At 39.4% G+C, this 18,612-nt stretch overlaps 1 protein-coding gene across 1 annotated transcript in view; it reads left to right on the top strand.

The window, feature by feature from the left end:
* The window catches only part of cfap210 (cilia and flagella associated protein 210), a 44,211-nt gene that overhangs the window by 13,521 nt on the left and 12,078 nt on the right, over nt 1-18,612 (top strand). The window contains exons 3-6 of the mRNA XM_080199017.1: nt 3,320-3,543; nt 7,291-7,464; nt 11,823-12,028; nt 16,230-16,386. Of these exons, the coding sequence (XP_080055143.1) occupies nt 3,320-3,543; nt 7,291-7,464; nt 11,823-12,028; nt 16,230-16,386 (761 nt within the window). The remainder of the gene's footprint in view (nt 1-3,319; nt 3,544-7,290; nt 7,465-11,822; nt 12,029-16,229; nt 16,387-18,612) is intronic.

Here is an 18,612-nt window from a genome sequence, read left to right as displayed (position 1 = left end):
ATGCCATCCTGTGGCATGGTGGAGGGATCTGGGTATTAGTTCCTACACTGAGGGACTGCACAGCAAAGTTCTGGCATTTTGCAGAATAGAGAATTTCCCAATCTGTTTACAAAACAGTTCAGGGCTTTTTTAAAAAGGTCCTGAGTGTAACATGTTGGATCTCCCATTGAAGTTGACAAGGGAAACCAGCACACTGGGGAGAGGAAGGATAACAGACTCTCCATGCAGCCAAAAGGGGAAAAAAAGCTGCATAGATTGCTGGAAGAGCTTTCTACAGTAAAAGAGAAGTTTTAAAAAGGTTCAAAAAAGAAGCAGCCAAAACTTCAAAAGAGTGAGAGAGAAGCACATAGAAGGAATCGGCAGCTGCTGACAATTTTAAAAAGTTGACAGTCTTAAAGAAGTAATGCTTTTAAAGTGGTAATAATTTAAAGTAGCAATGCACCTAAAGCGCAACCACAGGAACAACCAAAGGGCTATGGACTAGAAATTTGGAGAAGACCTCAGAAAGAGGTCAACTCTCAAAAAGATCCATGAGCAATGAAGACCTCAAGGAAGAGGCAACACAAGAGCTTGCAAGAGGCAGTGAAAATCACAGAGGAAGCAGTGAATGACCCTAGAAAGAGGGCAATGAAAGACTCCAAAAATAGAGCAACAATGAAAGGCCCCAAAAAGAGGGCAGCGAAAGATCCCAGAAGGAGGGCAAAAAAGACACCTGAAGACTAAATGGAGAGCAAAAAGAGAATTGCAGAATAGAAACAACACTTCATTGGAGACAGACGCCACCCCCACCCCCAACCAACAGTGAAGCCAAACGGATTTAGTTGAAGTTAAGACAAGTAGAAATGAAGATTCGAAAGATGTGTGGGTTAGGTTGACCATGTTAAAATTCTCCTTATGGTCAGGGAGATTATCAGGGTTAATACGTGGGGTTACGGGGTTGGGGCCTGGGTGGGATAGTTGTTGGTGCAGGCTCAATGGACCCAATGGCCTCTTTCTGCATCTTAGGAATTCTATGATTGTGAAATGTATATGTTGAGTCAGAACGTGGTGGATTCACCTCGGAATAAATGCAGGAATTAAAAACTTTAGAAAGATAGGAACTATTGAACCTAAAGGGGAATCAGCCAAAAGTATTAAAACTCTAGAGAAAACAACAACATGAAATGAGTGGCAGCAAATTTGGAAAAAAAAGTTGCAAAAATTGACAAAATGAAGCAAGAAGGAGAATTAATGAGACAATGGGGAATAAGCTGAACTCCATGAAAAGCAACCAGAAAATAAGAATGTGTCTAGTGAAGGATGGAATCAAGAGAATAAGAACTTGAAGAAAGGAAGCTTGACAATGAGAAGTTAACTGAAGGGATAAAAACATTGAAATTGACAGCACAATCAGCAGTTCTGACAGAGAAAAAACTGTAATTACATGGCAGAACAAGATTGCTGAATTGGCCAAGCAAATGGAAAGGCAGCAAGCCTGCAAGGAAGAGTTCCATGCAAGACCACATTTTGGAAATGTACATAGTTAAAGTCTACCAATAAAAGTATTTGTTTTAAAAACATGCAAGCCAAAAAAAAGCTATGAAAACATAACATAAGAACATAAGAAATAGGAGCAGGAGTAGGCCATCTGGCCCTTCGAGCCTACCCCGCCATTCAATAAGATCATGGCTGATCTGTCATGGCTCAGTTCCACATTCCCGCCCTCTCCCCATAACCCTTAATCCCCTCTCTTATCAAAAACCCATCAACCCGCTTCTTAAAAATATTTAGCGAGGTAGCCTCCACCACTTCAACAGGCAGAGAATTCCAGAGATTCACCACCCTTTGAGTGAAGAAGTTCTTCCTCAACTCCGTTCTAAACCGCCCCCCCTTTATCTTGAGGCTGTGCCCCCTAGTCCTACTGTCCTTTCTGAGCGGGAAGAATCTCTCCACCTCTATCCTATCCATCCCATTCATCATCTTATACATCTCAATGAGATCTCCCCTCATTCTTCTAAACTCTAATGAGTACAAGCCTAGTTTATTCAGCCTCTCCTCATAGCTCAACCCCCTCAACTCCGGCATCAGCCTAGTAAACCTCTTCTGCACTCCCTCCAAGGCCAAAATATCCTTGCGTAAGTACGGCGCCCAAAACTGCACACAGTACTCCAGCTGCGGCCTCACCAATGCCCTATACAGCCGCAGCAAGACCTCCCTACTTTTATATTCAATCCCCCTCGCTATGAAGGCCAGCACCCCATTCGCCTTCCTGACCACCTGCTGCACCTGCAAGCTGGGTTTTTGCGACTCATGCATAAGGACCCCGAGGTCCCTCTGCACCGCCGCCTGCTGCAGTTTTTCTCCACGTAAGTAATTATCCTTCCTACCATTATTCCTACCAAAGTGGACCACCTCGCACTTGCCAACATTAAATTCCATTTGCCAGTTCCTAGAAACAACTTGCTGAGAAAAGAAAAACACAGAGTCATAAGATGTGTAATAAGGTGAGGATGTGGGTTACTGGCTCATCTCCTAGATTCAGGGTGCTTACTCAGTCCCCTTACCCATTTGAGAGTCAATGCAAGTGTATCATGGTATGAGTTGTTGAGGATGAATGAGAACCCTGATACTGGGAGTGAACCAGACTTATGGAAACACTCATCCAGTGCTCTCAGCACACTCAACATTTTTCATCATCCCATCCCCAACAGTCTCTTAATGTCCCACACACTGTCTACCTTTTCATACACACTTTTTTTTCCTCTCCTCTCACATTGTGTGTGTGTGTCTCTCTCTCTTACACTCTCTCAGATGCAAGATTGTCCTGCTCCTGCTGCTTTATTCTCTGGTCCTTCATGCCTGGGCCCTGCTATGGAAGCCTGAGCCCTGCTGCAAATGCCTGGGCTACACTCCCTGGCACTTGTGTTCCCTGGGCCCCATGATCCAGTCCCAGTTCCCCAGTTCACTTATCAGCCACAAACGTGGGCAAGAAATGACCTGTGATTGTAGGAGCAGTTCCATGTAGATTCTTCCATTCATACTTACCTGTTTGATTGGCATTTTGAAAACTGGTTGCAGGCGCCGCTTTGAGAGATTTTGAGGGTTGCATTTGAACTTTGGGCTGCACATTGGACAAGCCTGGTTTTAAACTATGCATATTCTGTTCCTGATCATAAATATAAGAAATTGACAATCAGTTCTTACAGAATGAACTGAAGATTGGTTTTACCCGCCACCATTTGCAGCTGGTAAATCATATTAGTAACAATGGTTTTGCTATAAGGCTGTACTTAGCTTTTATGAAACTTTTATGACATAATTAATATTTTGGGAATTTTAGCACAGATTTATGAGAAACCCAGTGACCCTGGTGACTTACATTTTCCAAATTTGGTGGACCTTCGACAAGTTACAGTACTTCCAAAAACAGAATGGCAACGAATCCAGGATGATCTGAATGGCATAAACAGAGGGGCAGACTTTATACGTGCCCAAAAAGAAGAAAGAGAAAACTTACACTTAAAATCTAAAGAAGTGACTAAACACTGGTCAAACACCATCGCAGTAAGCACATTTCAAATATTCTCCACTTTTTCCTATTTTTATCATGTTATACAACATTATACCACTTGACTGTTTGTTTGTGTTTATCCATTATTAAAGTAGAAACAAAACAAGTGCTTATATTCCTAGAATGTTACTATACATACTATATTGTAGAACTTCATTTCTACTGCATTCCAGACTATTATCAAGTTATTTATTCAGTCCGTTATGCCTGACAAACAGATGTAAAGTGAATATGACCAATCAGAAATAGAGAGGGGAGAATGTGACATTTATGACTTAATTCTGCAGTATACCTAATTCCCCAGTAACAATCTTGAGTATCATCCTCTAGTTTAATGCAAAGCAGTCCATGTGACATCACCGAGATGTGCATGTGATTTCCAGATTGCTCAGGTTGTGTTGGAAATGAGTGCAACTCATTTCATTTTAAATGCCCTCCACCTGATTTCTGGCAGATGGGAAAGTTGAAGTTGAACCCATTATATGATACCTTGACTGTGGACAGATTGTCAGAGAATTTCAGCATCTGATTCAATATTTGAGGAAATTACTATTTTAATGGATGTGGGTGGCCTGGTTGAGACTATACTTACATTTCTTAAATCTTTTGCAATACTACATAATGATACAGACTAGTGGCATTAGTAGGCAAATTTTGGATTGGATGAGAAATTAGTTTGGTTAAAAAAATGTTCTTAACTCCAGTGGTTCTGCATAGAAACCAGTTATTAATGCAACCTGTAAGGGGATTTTCTTGGTTGTCCCATTGGTGGGGAGATATTATATTCAGCCAATCTCAGCAAACACAAAGACTTGCGAAAGACAGTATGTAATTGAAGATATTCTTTCTTTGACCAACACATTGGGAGAGAGATAGTGAGAGGGTTCCAACTTCTCTCTGACCTGACCAATCTATCAAGCAATCTGGATGGTCCAATTACATTAATACTCTTCATTTATTTTTGCCAACAGCATTATACCTTCCAGCAGAATTAGGAATCCATTGGTCAACTGAACCGAGAAATTCTTCCCCAGTTGCCTAGTTACCTTACCTACTCAAATCCAGTAGGTTCAAGGGCCATCCCTAACACCTGCAGTCTTGGGAACCAGAAGGGAGTCATCTTTTTCTCTGGTCTGTTTTCTGTCCCCTTATCAGTGGTGGTTAAATTTAAGTTATTCATTACAGCTAGAAGCTGAATGCTTCAGTACATTTCAATAACCTTGGTTGCTTATAGTTGCTTGGCCTACTCTTGATAATAGGATATACACTCTATGCTTCATTGTTCCAAAAGAATGTCATTGAGTCATAGGGTTTACAGCATGAAAACAGGCCCTTTGGCCTAACTTGTCCATGCTGCTTTTTTGAAACCAGTAAGCTAGTCCCAGTTGCCCATGTTTGGCCCATATCCGTCTATACCCATCTTACCCACGAAATGGTCTAAATGCTTTTTAAAAGACAAAATCCGCCTCTACTACTACCTCTGTCAGCTTGTTCCAGACACTCTGCACCCTCTGTGTGAAAATTGCTCCTCTGGATCCTTTTGTATTTCTCTCCTCTCACCTTAAACCTATGCCCTCTAGTTTTAAACTCTCCTACTTTTGGGAAAAGATGTTGCTAATCTATGCCCCTCATTATTTAATAGACCTGTATAAGATCACTCCTAAGTCTCCTATGCTCCAGGGGAAAAAAGTCCCAGCCTATCCAGCCTCTCCTTGTAGCTCAAAACCATCAAGTCCCGGTAACATCCTAGCAAATCTTTTCTGTACTCTTTCTAGTTTAGTAATATTCTTTCTTTAGGGTGACCAGAATGGTACACAATATTCCAAGTGTGGCCTTATCAATGTCTTGTACAACTTCAACAAGACATCCCAATGTTCTAGTCAATGAATCCAAGCACACTGAATGCCTTCTTCGCCACCCTGCCCACATGTGACTCCACCTGTATCCCTAGGTCTCTCCATGCTATAACTCTCTTCAGCACCCTACCATTAATTAAGTCCTGCCCGGGTTCAATCTACCAAAAAGCATCACCTCACATTTATCTAAATTAAACTCCATCTGCCATTCATCAGCCCACTGGCCCAATTGCTCAAGATCCTAGTGATAACTTTCTTCACTGTCCATTATGCTACCAATCTTAATGTGTTCTGCAAACTTACTAATGCCTCCTAAATTTTCATCCAAATCAGTAATTCAAATAACAAATAATAGTGGTCCCAGCACTGATCCCTGAGGCACACCGCTGATCACAGTCCTCCAGTTTGAGAAACCAACCATCTACAACTATCCTTGGTCTTTTTTATCAAGCCAATTTTATATCCAATTGGCTACTTCACCCTGGATTCCGTGAGATTCAACATTATGCAACAACCTTTTATGTGATATCTTGTCAAAGGCCTTGCTAAAGTCTACACAGACAACATCAACTGCACCGTCCTCATCTACCTTTCGCTTACCTCTTCAAAAAACTCTAACAACTTCTCCACTACAAACATTAGGCTCACTGCTCTGAAGTTCCTTTTCTCTGCAGCCTTTCTTAAACAAAGGCACAACATTTGTTACCCTCCAATCTTCAGAACCCTCGCCTGTGGCTGACAATGATTCAGATACCTCTTTTTGAACCTGCAATTTCCTCCCTAGCCTCCCCCAACGTCCTGGGATACACTTCATCAGATCCCAGGGATTTATGTACCTAGATGTGCTTTAAGACTTCCAACACCACCTCCTCTGTAATATGTATACTCCTCAAGACATCAGTATTTATTTCCCCAAGTTTGCTCATAAATTGTTCAATTAAATTGAACAACCTTACACTACTCTGTTCTATAATTCTATATAATGTCAATGGTTTATTTAATAATCCATATGTGGCTATCCTTGTGCATATTTAATAACAGGCAATGTCTTGAATCTTGATCACATTGATGGTGTTGATCTTCAGTGTTCTGATCATATTTTCCAGAAAAACTGTAAATACTATAAAATTATCAGATTATTTATTTCACTGTTACAGGTTTCAGATAAGTAGGTAAATGAAAGTGCCACAATTTGTAATCTTTTGTATCCCAATGGCTAAGGTAACAAACTAAGTGTTTTTATATCAATTTTTTCTTCAAGTAATCAGCATCATTGTGATAAAAACAATACATACATACTGGCTGTTCTTTCTCCTCAAACAAAATAAGTTTACTAAATATTTTGAATTTGTAATATTATCAATCAACGACTCGGAACTTAATCTTCACTAAAAGGTTGCTTGAAATTTTGTATTAGTTAATTGTAGAATACTCATGCCCAATATTGGATTCTTGGAATTGCTGTAAAAATCATTTTACATTTTATGCAAAATTACTAGATTGTCATTCTAGAACAAGACATTGTTGCTTAGGATCACATTACATGGAAAGTAGATGGAGTGTTCTGTATTTCAACAGTGAATATGTTACATTAACAATGTTTCAATCAGCATCAAGTACTAAGTAAAACATAAATCACACAACACAAAAATAAAAAATGCCGGAAAATCTCAGCAGGTCTGACAGCATCTACGGAGAGAGAATAGAGCCAACGTTTCGAGTTAGGCTGAAGAGTCATCCAGATCTGAAACATTAGCTCTGTTCTCTATCCTCAGATGCTGTTAGACTTGCTGAAATTTTCCAGCATTTTCTGTTTTAGTTTCTGATTCTAGCATCCGCAGTATTTTGCCTTTACCTTAACAAATCACACAATCTGTATCCTAGGGTCAAAGACAAAAAAGGCTTGATGCAGGAAAACTACGTAAAGCAAAGGAAGAAGAGGAGAAGAAACAAATTGATATAGAAGAAGCAAAGTATATGGCACAGAAAAGAAAGGAGAGCCTGGAACGAGCTAAAACCTTGCTTTTCTATCAGATTGATAGAGTGAAAGGATTTAATGTACTGTATGATTTTTTTTGTTTAAATTTTATTTAATTCTTCTGAATTTAAAAAGTCTTTAGTGATAGCATTACTATTTATTTAGAGATAATACAGATAATGGATTTGTATTATATTCTTTAAATTCTGCTTCACAATTGCAATATGATCCTCTTCTAATAGTCTGTCACAACAATATCAAACAATAATAATGTAATAACTGCTTGCCGTCTGCAACTGATTTGATTTCACTTAACTATCATATGAATCATTTTCATTTATTTAAGGAAACAATAAGGTTACATATCTTGTGCAGCCTTCCTCAATTTCGATCTCTGGTATCCTCCATGTAATGCACAAGGAAGCCTAAGCTGCCAAGGATGAGCACAAACACAGTTTGATTCTTTGCATGTTTTTAGCTGTCATAAAGCTGAGACATATGGGGCTGTAACTTCTGAGCTCCAGGACAATGTATCTGAGGCAGTATTCCAAAACTATGCTGGGGAAGCACCCCCAGAAATTCCTAGGTAAGGATTGCATTACAAGTGCCCAAGAAGGTTCAGACTTCTAATTGGAAATTGCCCTCCATTGGGAACTATCTGAAAATGCAACAAAATTACAAACTTTAAATGCTTCCAACTTTGGGACAGCAATAGTTACCCAGAAACAGTTCTTAAAACCATTTCCAGCTCCTGGGTAACTAAGCACTGAGCATCCATGACCCTTATCAGAACTCTCTGACCATTCTTTCCACCCCCCCCCCCCCCCCCCCCCCCCCCCGGAGAGTCTCTCCCATGCCCCATTATCACTCCAAGACACCATCCTTCCCCCCCACCTGGCCACACATGCAATTACATCCGCAGCCCCCCACATGCCTCCAAAACATTCCAATATCCTCCCTCAGGTCTGACCCTACCCAACCCAAAATCCCGCTCTTCCCATCTTCAAGCTGGACATAACAGCCCTGCCTCACTTCCCCGACGTCAACTCAGGGCCTAATGCAAACCTCTTTCCCAGACCCTCACTTCACACTCCGACACAACTCCTGACTCTGTCCCCCCAGCCTTTAAACCTGGTTAGTAAAATAGACAATGCAGCTTCCTTACCTGCATTTGAGCTGCCTTCAATTTGGACCCCAAATATGCACTGCAATATACAGATCTTGCCTACCTTGAGTCGAAAGCTCAGGTGAGAAAGGAGTGGCTGGATTTCAAGGTATGTAACGACTAGCACAGTGGAATTTTAACTCAATATGCTACTCTGCTTGACGTTATAGGCCATGATGTTTCCTTCTTGTGACATAAAGGTATAATTCCCAGTTAATTAATTGGAGGAATTTAAATCTAGGGTAGCAACTTACTGCCCCCTGAGATTCTACTGCCAGAACAGAATAGGATGTAACATTCCATTTTCAGCATCTGGCAGAACACCTACCAGAAGGCAGCAGCGTCTTGCTGCAATTGTAGGTTGGATTCCCGTGGTGCCCTTAGGCATGATCTTGCAAAAAACATTCTGAGCCCAGGACGAGCATGAAGACTGGAGAGTTTTTGGTCCCTGATCATGGAGAAACAATGGTGCTTTGCCGGCCAGACTGGATCTGTTGGGGCCTGTTTTGATGGCTAACAGTCGCATGGTAATGTTTTTTAAGGGTTGCTTATAAGCCAGGAGGAGCAGGGGTGCCCTTTGGGCCCCACAAAGAAAACATGAGTCACTTCTGGCCTGGAATTTCCTTCTTAGTTTTGTTAACTCTCTCTCTCCGTAGAAGTTACTAGATCTGCTAAGATTTCCAGTATTTCCTGTTTTTATTTCAAATTTCCAGCATCTGCAGTGTTCTGCTTTTATATTACCATTTATAATATGCTTTCTTTTCATATTAGTCCTCCCTTAGTTTCAAATCATCTGCAAACTTCATAATGTGTCTCTGTACGATCAATTAAAACAGAAGACTATAATTGAGTCAAAACTGGCCTTCAAGGCAAGCTACATTTCTGTCTGAAAAACATTTGTCCATCGTGACCTTTTGTTTTCTGTCTCTAGACTAATTTCATACCTGCATCTCCATTTCCCCCTACTTGCATGGGGTTTCATCTTAATAAAAAGCCCCTTACATGGCACTGAGAAAAGGAGACCAAAATACTCCAGGTGCAGTCTTACCAAGTGTCTATATAATTGCAGCAAAACATCTTTCTTCCTGTATTCAACCCCCTTTTAATGAAGACCAACATACCAATTTCTGGCCAATAGTGGACTACCAAGTCAAAACACACCATTGGGGTGGGGGGAGAAAAATCCCATCTATGGATTGTGAACAGCTGTGGACCAAGCAATGATCCTTGCAGTACCCCATTAACAATAGCCTTCCATCCTGAAAGTGACCCATTTATTCCGACTCGGTTTTCTGTCTGTTAACCAATTCTCAACTTGTACTTATGTTTTTCCCCCAATCCCATGTGCTCTAATTTTATTTATTCACCTCCTGTGTGGGACCTTACCAAAAATCTTCTGAAAATCCAAATACACAAAGTGCATCCACTGGCTCTCCTTTATCAATGCTGCAAGTAATATCATCAAAAACACCAACAAGTTTGAGAGACATGATTTCTTTTCATAAATCCATGTTGACTCCACTTTTACCATTATTTTCTAAATGTCCATAATATGGTTGATTGGTAGATGAGCTTGAGGGACTGAATGACCTACTCCTGTTTCTGTGTACTCATGTCGGAAGATTATTTTTTCTTCTGTGACTAAATCCACTCTTTCCTTAACTATTCTTTCAACTTGCATTTAATGCTTTGCTATTTGTCTATATTAATTGATTTCCCGTGGCATTGCATATTGCGATTTAAGAAAAAGTATGGTTTTCAGGTAACTCATGTTTACTGAACTGGGAATAATTGGATTGACCATACAGGCATATTTTATCTCCATTTTAAAACCATTCATTCTATCCTTTTTTTTTATTTCCACTATAAATTTTATCATGAACAGGTACAGGAAATAATCCAAAAAGCTTGTGGCTCTCATATCGAAAAGTCTAGAATACAAATGGATATTATATAAACCAGAGTTGTATGCTATGATATTTAGGACATTAACATTGATGTGATTGAAATTTTCAAAATATTAAGGGGAATAGATGGAACATATAGAGAGAATCTACTTTTGGTTGGAGTCTCGGACTTAGGGGCATAATCTAAAAATTACAAATTATGAAACGCTTCTATATGTCAGGAGTAGCAGAAGTTTGGAACTCTCCTAGAAATGGTAATAGATGCAGGATCAATTGTTAATTTTAAATCTGAGGTTGATAGATTTCAATTAACCACATGTAACTAAGGGACATGGGGCATGGAATTGGTAGGTCACAGATCAACCATGAGTTTATCAAATGATGGAACAGGCACAAGGAAATATTGGCTTTTCCTGTCCCTATGTTTCTAATATTAGCTTTAAAAGTAATTTAGGGAAAGAAACTGAACAAAAACTGCTGGGAAAAATTGATCTGTTCTTGAACTGTACTGGACCAATTTGCACAATCCGCATCCAGTATGTGTCAAAACTTTGAGTACAAATATCCATTCTGAGCCCAAGCTTTATGGGAAGGTTGAAGTCTCCAAGTAAACATATTAGCTTTACAAGATTCAGTGGATTCATTTAATCTTGTTATTATGAAATATGATATTTGTGAGGGAATTATACAACTAAACCATAAACTGAAAATTTACAAGTATCTTCTTGTCTTCAAGCTTAATTCCAATTGGGTGCAAACTTGGGCATATTTACAGGAATTGAATTTAATGGTCTAAAAGGGACAGATTATCTTTATCACAATTCCATCTCAATAGCAGAATAATATATTACATTTTTAAAAGTTCATTTATTAGTGTCACAAGTAAGCTTACATTAACGCTGCAATGAAGTCACTGTGAAAATCCCCTAGTCACCACACTCTGGCATCTGTTCGGGTACACTGAGGAAGAATTTAGCATGGCCAGTGCACCTAACCAGCACATCTTTTGGACTGTAAGAGGAAACTGAAGCACATGAAGGAAACCCACGCAGACATGGGGAGAACACACAGATACCGTACAGACAGTGACTCAAACCGGGAATTGAACATGGGTGCCTGGCACTGTGAGGCAGCAGTGCTAACCACTGTGCCAGCATGCCTCTCTGTCTTGTGTAATATAGCACTACTGATATAAAACTGCTGGGCATCCAAATTGCCATGTACTAGTAAAATGGGTGATCTGTTTGTAATTTAGAATTAGAAGTGATGAAGCTAGATTTGAAAGCTGTAATTCAGTTTTGGAATTCAGCAGATATTGTGATACATTAGCATTGATTACTTGTTTTAAACACATATTCTTTTGTAGGCTGCACTAATGCTCACTGAAGCCATGAAAGAACAAGAAGCACAGATTGAACTAAAGCGAAAAAAAACAAATCTTCTAGAAAGACAAGAAAAAAGCCAAATGGAGGAAATGCAACGCCGAATAAACATGGGTGAGGATGAAGAGTATAAAAAAATGGTAAAACAAAAGGAAAAAAGAAAGGCTCTTGCTGATTTTCATCAACAACAGTGAGTATATATCTCTGTTACATTATTGAAATAAATTTCTTTCCTAATACAATATGAAACCTCAGGTAAAGTTGGATGCAGACAAGGAATATGAAAATAAACTTGCAAGGTATGCAAACTTGCAATGAGGAAAAAAGATAGATGAAAAACAATGTACAACCCTTGAAAACTGAGAATGGTGATACTGTTAATGAAATTAAGGAAATGCAAATATGTTCAGTAAATAAGGGAGAAAAGAAAGGAGGAGGGATGTCAACATTGAAAAAGGAAAAATATTAAAAGAGAGGATGCCAATGACAGAATCTATTTGATTAGATTTAAGAAATCATAGTGGTCCCATTATACAACTGGATATATTCAATAGGCCACCGAAAGTTGAAAAAGATATTGAGGTGGAAATTTGCGGGGAAATTGTGTTGTAGTGCAACAATAGAGTAATAAGAAGAGAATCCCTATAATGCAGAAGGAGGCCATTTGGCCCATCGATCTACTCCAATGGAGCATCTTACTCAGGCCTCCCACCCTAGTCCGTAACCTCACACATTTATCCCATTAATCCCCCTAAGCTACACATCTTGAGACACTAAGCAGCAATTTTGCATGGCCAATCCACCTCGCTTGCACATCTTTGAACAGTGGGAAGAAACCAGAACACCTAAGCAGACATGGGGACAATATGCAAACTCCACAAAAACAGTCACCCAAAGTTGGAATTGAATCAGCATCCCTGACACTGTCAGGTAGCAGTGCTTACCACTGTGCTGCCCTTGAAGGACCTCAGTTACCCTAATGGGACAGTAATAATGTAATAAGCAGAGAGGGTAAGAGTTTCTGATTATATGTTCAGAATTTTCTTGATCAATATATTCCTTGCTCAAAGAAGAAGGAGGCAGTGCTGGATCTACATCTGGGTACTGAGGTCAGTCAAGTGAATCAAGTATAAGTGAGAGAACATTTAGGAAACAGTGATCATTGTATCAAAAGGTTTAGTTTAGTTATGGAAAAGAACAATGTGCGATCTAGAGTAAAAATACTTAATTGGAAAAGGGCCAGTTTCAGTGGGACGAGAACAAATTTGTTCAAGGTAAGTGAAAGATTGGCACCCACAACTGTAAAGGGATAGTTTACTTCCTTTAAGGAGGAGACGGTTCAGGTATACTTGAGGTACATTCTCAGGAGGGGGAAGGTAGAGCAACCAAAGACAGGGCTTCTTGGAAGACAAAAGTGGAGGATAAGATGAAGCTGAAAAAAGGATATGTATGACGAATGCCAATTTGATCATTCAAATGAGAATAATGCAGAGTATAGAAAATTCAGGTGGGATGTGAAAAAGGAAAATAAAAGAGGCAAAGAGAAAATATGAGAACATATTGGGAGTTAACATAAAAGGGAATCCAGAAGTTTTCAATAGGCTTTATAAATAGTAAAATGATAGAAACAGGAGGTGACGGACTGATTAGAGACCCAGAAAGAACATGTTCAATGTACTAAATGAATACTTTGCATTTGTCTTTACCAAAGTCATAGTGAAAAAGAAAGCAGTTGAGATACTGGATGAGCTAAAAATGGTTAAAGAGGAGTATTAGGCTGTTTGAACTTAAAGTTGATAAGTCATAAGGATCAAATGGAATTCATCTGATAATGCTGAGATTAGTAAAGGTTGAAGTCAGAGGTACTGGATGTAATCTTCCAGTCTTTAGAACCTTGGTTGGTATCAAAAAACTGGAAAATTGCAAATATAATGTGCTTATTCAAAGAAGGGTGTAAGAATAAATCTAGCAACTACAGGTCTGCCAGTATAGACTTGGTGGCAGGAAAGCTTTCAGTTATGATAGTTTGGAACAAAGTTGATAGTCACTTGGACCAGTGATAATTAATTAAGGAAAGCCAGCACTGATTTGTTCAAATTAAATAGCATTTGACCACCTTAACTGAATTTTTTGAGGTGCAACAGAGAGATTTGATGAAGGTAATGTGGTGAATATAATGTGGACTTCCAAAAGATGTTCAATAATGTGTCATATAGTAGGCTAGCCAGTAAAATTAAATTTCATGGAATAAAAGAAACAGCATAGTTACCAGTGGAATGACAGGAGCCAGAAGGTAGTGATGAATGGTTATGAACTGGGTGTAAGTGGGCTTTGATTTGATTTGATTTATTATTATCCCATGTATTAACATACAGTGAAAAGTATTATTTCTTGCTATACGGATAAAACATACCGTGCATAAAGAAGGAAACCAAAGAGTGCAGAATGTAGTGTTATATTTATAGCTAGGGTGTAAAGAAAGATCAACTTAATGCAAGGTAAGTCCATTCGAAAGTCTTAACAGCAGCAGGGAAGAAGCTTGAGTTGGTTGGTATGTGACCTCAGACTTTTGTATCTTTTTCCCAAAGGAAGAAAGTGGAAGAGAGAATGTCTGGTATGTGTGGGGTCCTTAATTATGCTGGCTGCTTTGCTAAGGCAGTGGGAAGTGTAGACTGATTCAATGCATGAGAGGCTGGTTTATGTGATGGATTGGGCTACATTCATGATCTTTTGTAGTTCCTTGCGGTCTTGAGCACAGCAGGAACCATACCAAGATGTAATACAACCAGAAAGAATGCTTTCTATGGTGCATCTGTAAAAGTTGTTGAGAGTCATAGCTGACGTTCCAAACCTCTGAGAAAATAGAGGCATTGGTGGGCTTTTTTAACTATAAGGTCGGCATGGGTGGGGCGGGGCGTGGGTACCAGGATAGGCTGTTGGTGATCTGGACACCTAAATACTTGAAGCTCTCAACCCTTTCTACTTCGTCCCTGTTGATGAAGACAAAGTCATGGAGAGCAGATGAAATTGGCAGACATATGACGGATGAAACTTACTGCAAAGGAGTAAGAAATGGTATATGTTGCAAGGAAGAATGAGGAGGTGCAATATTAAATAAAAGGTATATTTCCAAGAATAGAGACTGAAGGATAAATGTGCACTAATTATTCAAGATATAAGGATAGGAGGAGAAAATGGTTAAAGGTACCTCTGGAATCTTGGGCTTTATAAACAGAGGTAGAGATTACAAAGCAAAGAGGTCATGATTAACCTTTCTAAAACACTGATTCAATCTGATTCTGAGTCTGAGCACCACCGCGTAGGAAGGTCATGAAAGCTTTAGAGAGTGTGCAGAAAAGATTTATGAGAATGGTCCAGGCATCAGCAACTTCAGTTACTATGTGGATAGATTGGAGAAGTTCATGTTGCCCTCCTTAGAGAAGAGAAGATGGAGAGAAGATTTGATGGAGGTACTTAAAATCGTGACAGATCTGGACGTAGTCTGTCCCTATTGTCTGAGGGTTGAAAACCGGAGGACATTGATTTTAAACTGATTGGCAAAAGAACCATAAGTGACATCAGCAAAAATCCTTTTTGCATAGCTTGAGTCAGGATCTGAAATGCACTGGACGGCAGACTCAATTGTGAATTCAAAAGTGATAAATACCTGAAGAGAAAAGTGAAAGGGTTTGCACAGCTATGTGAAAAGGGCAGGGGAGTTGCTTTTGTAGAGATCTGGAACAAACATGGTGGGCCAAACCACCAGCACCTCTGCTTGTAACCATTCTATATGGATAACTATTTTCTGTTAGTATTTACAGTGGAAGGTATCATGCCAGACATGCTAAGGAAACTAATATTCAATTTGGGACAGGGACCCACCAAAACTAATGTAGGCAGAAAATCTGCACTAAGTAATGACAAGTCCCCAGCATCAGATGATTTTCATTTGATACCCCAAGTTCTCTTGAATCAGGAACTGTTCCTTTAGTCTGGAAAACTATGCATTTCATCCTACTACTTAAGAATGGTGAGACGAGGGATTGGATTTTACTCCCTTTTCGTCCAGTGATGGATCTACAAGAGTGCATTGGGGGAGTACATAAAATGCATGGGACATCATGGGAGTGATGGTGCAGGCATCTGAGAGTGGTATTAAAATTAGAAGATGTATCTTCTCCTGACACCACAAACTGTCAGCAGTTATACTCCCCACCTCTTTGACATTTGAAAACCTGGTTCATTAAAGTATCTTAATGTTTCCATTGAACTATATTAACATATTCAATACCAACCATTCACAATGTTTGTGAAGGGATGTCTGTGAAAGTTGTGCACGCTTCTAATTTTATTTAAAAATGATGGTGTTAACATAATTTTTTTGATGCTAGGATCAAGGAAAATGAGCGTTTAAGAGAACAGGAGAAACAACAAGATATAAAGGAAGGAGAAGAAATCAAGAAATTAGCCGCACTTTATCAATGGGAACTCAATAAAGTTGAACAATTAAAGCAGCAAGAGAAACATAACAATATGTTGAATCATAGGGTATGAATCGTATATTTTTTGACCAAAGGAGTTGAACAACATTGGTTACAGGAATCTGGATGGTTTGTTATTGTGAGAAACTTTATTCTTGATTTATGATATGCATTTTTAGTTTTACATTATTACCTCAAGTTTCGTTTGATGAAACTGATTCTTATATGGATTAAGATTACAAATATCCTGGTTGTTGCAGATATTTTAATTGTAATTAAAAACAGTGGTTCAACTAAAAAAGAAAATTCCTGCATATCACATTCAGTCAAATACTTTCACCAAATATAGACCTAGATTTTCTGCTCAAATGTAGGTCCAAGGGAAATGTGGTCAGCTAGTGGTGTACTGGCCTTGCTATATTTTGGGGTCAGTTTCATTATCATGATATCACTGAGCACCGGTCATGGAAAACCTTTGTATTCACGTTTGTTGCTTAAAATCCTTCAGTAGATGAAAGGGGAAAGTATTTAGATACAAAATCTCAATCAACTGAAGGCAGTGCTAGTGGAGCCAAACGTCCTCCTGGGGGTGTGTGCTATCTGCTGGCTACATCTGGCACATGCACAATCATGAAAAAAGTACTTGCACGGCTGGCCTTATGAGCTGGAACTGGCAAGATCATGTTGTCAGATAGCCATATTGAATTTACACCGTGCAGATTCATTCAACAGATTTGTATGTCACTCAACAATGATCAAACATTCAGCTGTGGTATGAATCCTGCATCAATGTTATTTAAAGAACCTAGTAACAGATTGCAAGCAAAATGGTTTTTGATTACTGCTATTTGACAAAAAATCATTTTTGGAAGGGGGAAAGAGAGTTTTTTTGTTCCCTTACAGATTCTTACAAATTTTCTGGAAAGATGCAAGATAGCGGAAAAGGATCTTTCTGGTAGTGAATATCCTAGAACAAGTAACTTGATAGAATGGAAAATGATGTATACCAATTACAATGGCATGCACAGCATCCTGCTTTCTTGGAGACAATGCAGGAAGAACTTTACTGACCTGTGTAAAGTCAGCTAAGATTGAAGAAAATATGTTTATTATGAAACAAGGTGCACTTTGAATCACCACACTTCAAATCTAACTGTTCTGTCACTAACATCCTTACATTCTTTCAAACCAAATGGCCCCTACTATGTAATATAGCTACATGGTGCATATAGATCTTCAAGTAGCCACATTGGCTTTTGTACTTGGGAATAACTGCATGTCATCATTCTACTTCTCAGCAAAGAACAAAGAAAATTACAGCACAGGAACAGGCCCTTCAGTCCTCTAAGCCTACATCAACCATGCTGCCTGACTTAACAAAAACCCCCTACCCTTCCGGGGATCATATCCCTCTATTCCCATTCTATTCATGTACTTGTCAAGATGCCCCTTAAAAGTCACTACCGTATCCGCTTCCACTATCTCCCCCGGCAATGAGTTCCAGGCACCCACTACTCTCTGTGTAAAAAAAAATCTGCCTCATACGTTTAGACCTTGCCCCTCGCACCTTAAACCTATGCCCCCTACTAATTGACTCTTCCACCCTGGGGAAAAGCTTCTGACTATGCACTCTGTCCATGCCTCTCATAATCTTGTAGACTCCTATCAGGTCTCCCCTCAACCTCCGTCGCTCCAATGAGAACAAACCAAGTCTCTCCAACCTCTCCTCATCGCTAATGCCCTCCATACCAGGCAACATCCTGGTAAATCTTTTCTGTACCCTCTCCAAAACCGCCACATCCTGCTGGTAGTGTGGTGAATTGAACACTATATTCCTAGTGCGACCTGTGTAAGATTCTATAAAGCTGCAACATGACTTGCCAATTTTTAAACTCAATACCCCAGTCAATGAAGGCAAGCATGCTGTATGCCTTCTTGACTACCTTCTCCACCTGCATTGCCACTTTCAATGACCTGTGTACCTGTACACCCAGATCCCTTCGCCTGTCAATACTCTTAAGGGTTCTGCCATTTACTGTATATTTCCTATCTGTATTAGACCTTCCAAAATGCATTACCTCACATTTGTAATTGCAGTTGCATAGAAAACAAAAGCGAAATAACATTGTTAGGAATCTTCAAGCCTCTTGAAAGCCCAAATTATTGAGTGGCTTTAGAGAGGGGTCAATGAGAAGACTGTCACCAAATTAAGGTTCATGATTACCTTCTTCTAACTTGCCTTCTTAACCTATTCTCTCACTTACTGACCAGGCAGCATATAATAAGTCCTTTA

Source organism: Carcharhinus amblyrhynchos, chromosome 11 (genome assembly GCF_965287045.1).
Source record: "Carcharhinus amblyrhynchos chromosome 11, sCarAmb.v2.hapA, whole genome shotgun sequence".
Classification (NCBI taxonomy): Eukaryota; Metazoa; Chordata; class Chondrichthyes; order Carcharhiniformes; family Carcharhinidae; genus Carcharhinus; species Carcharhinus amblyrhynchos.
This window is presented reverse-complemented; position numbering and strand designations above follow the sequence as displayed.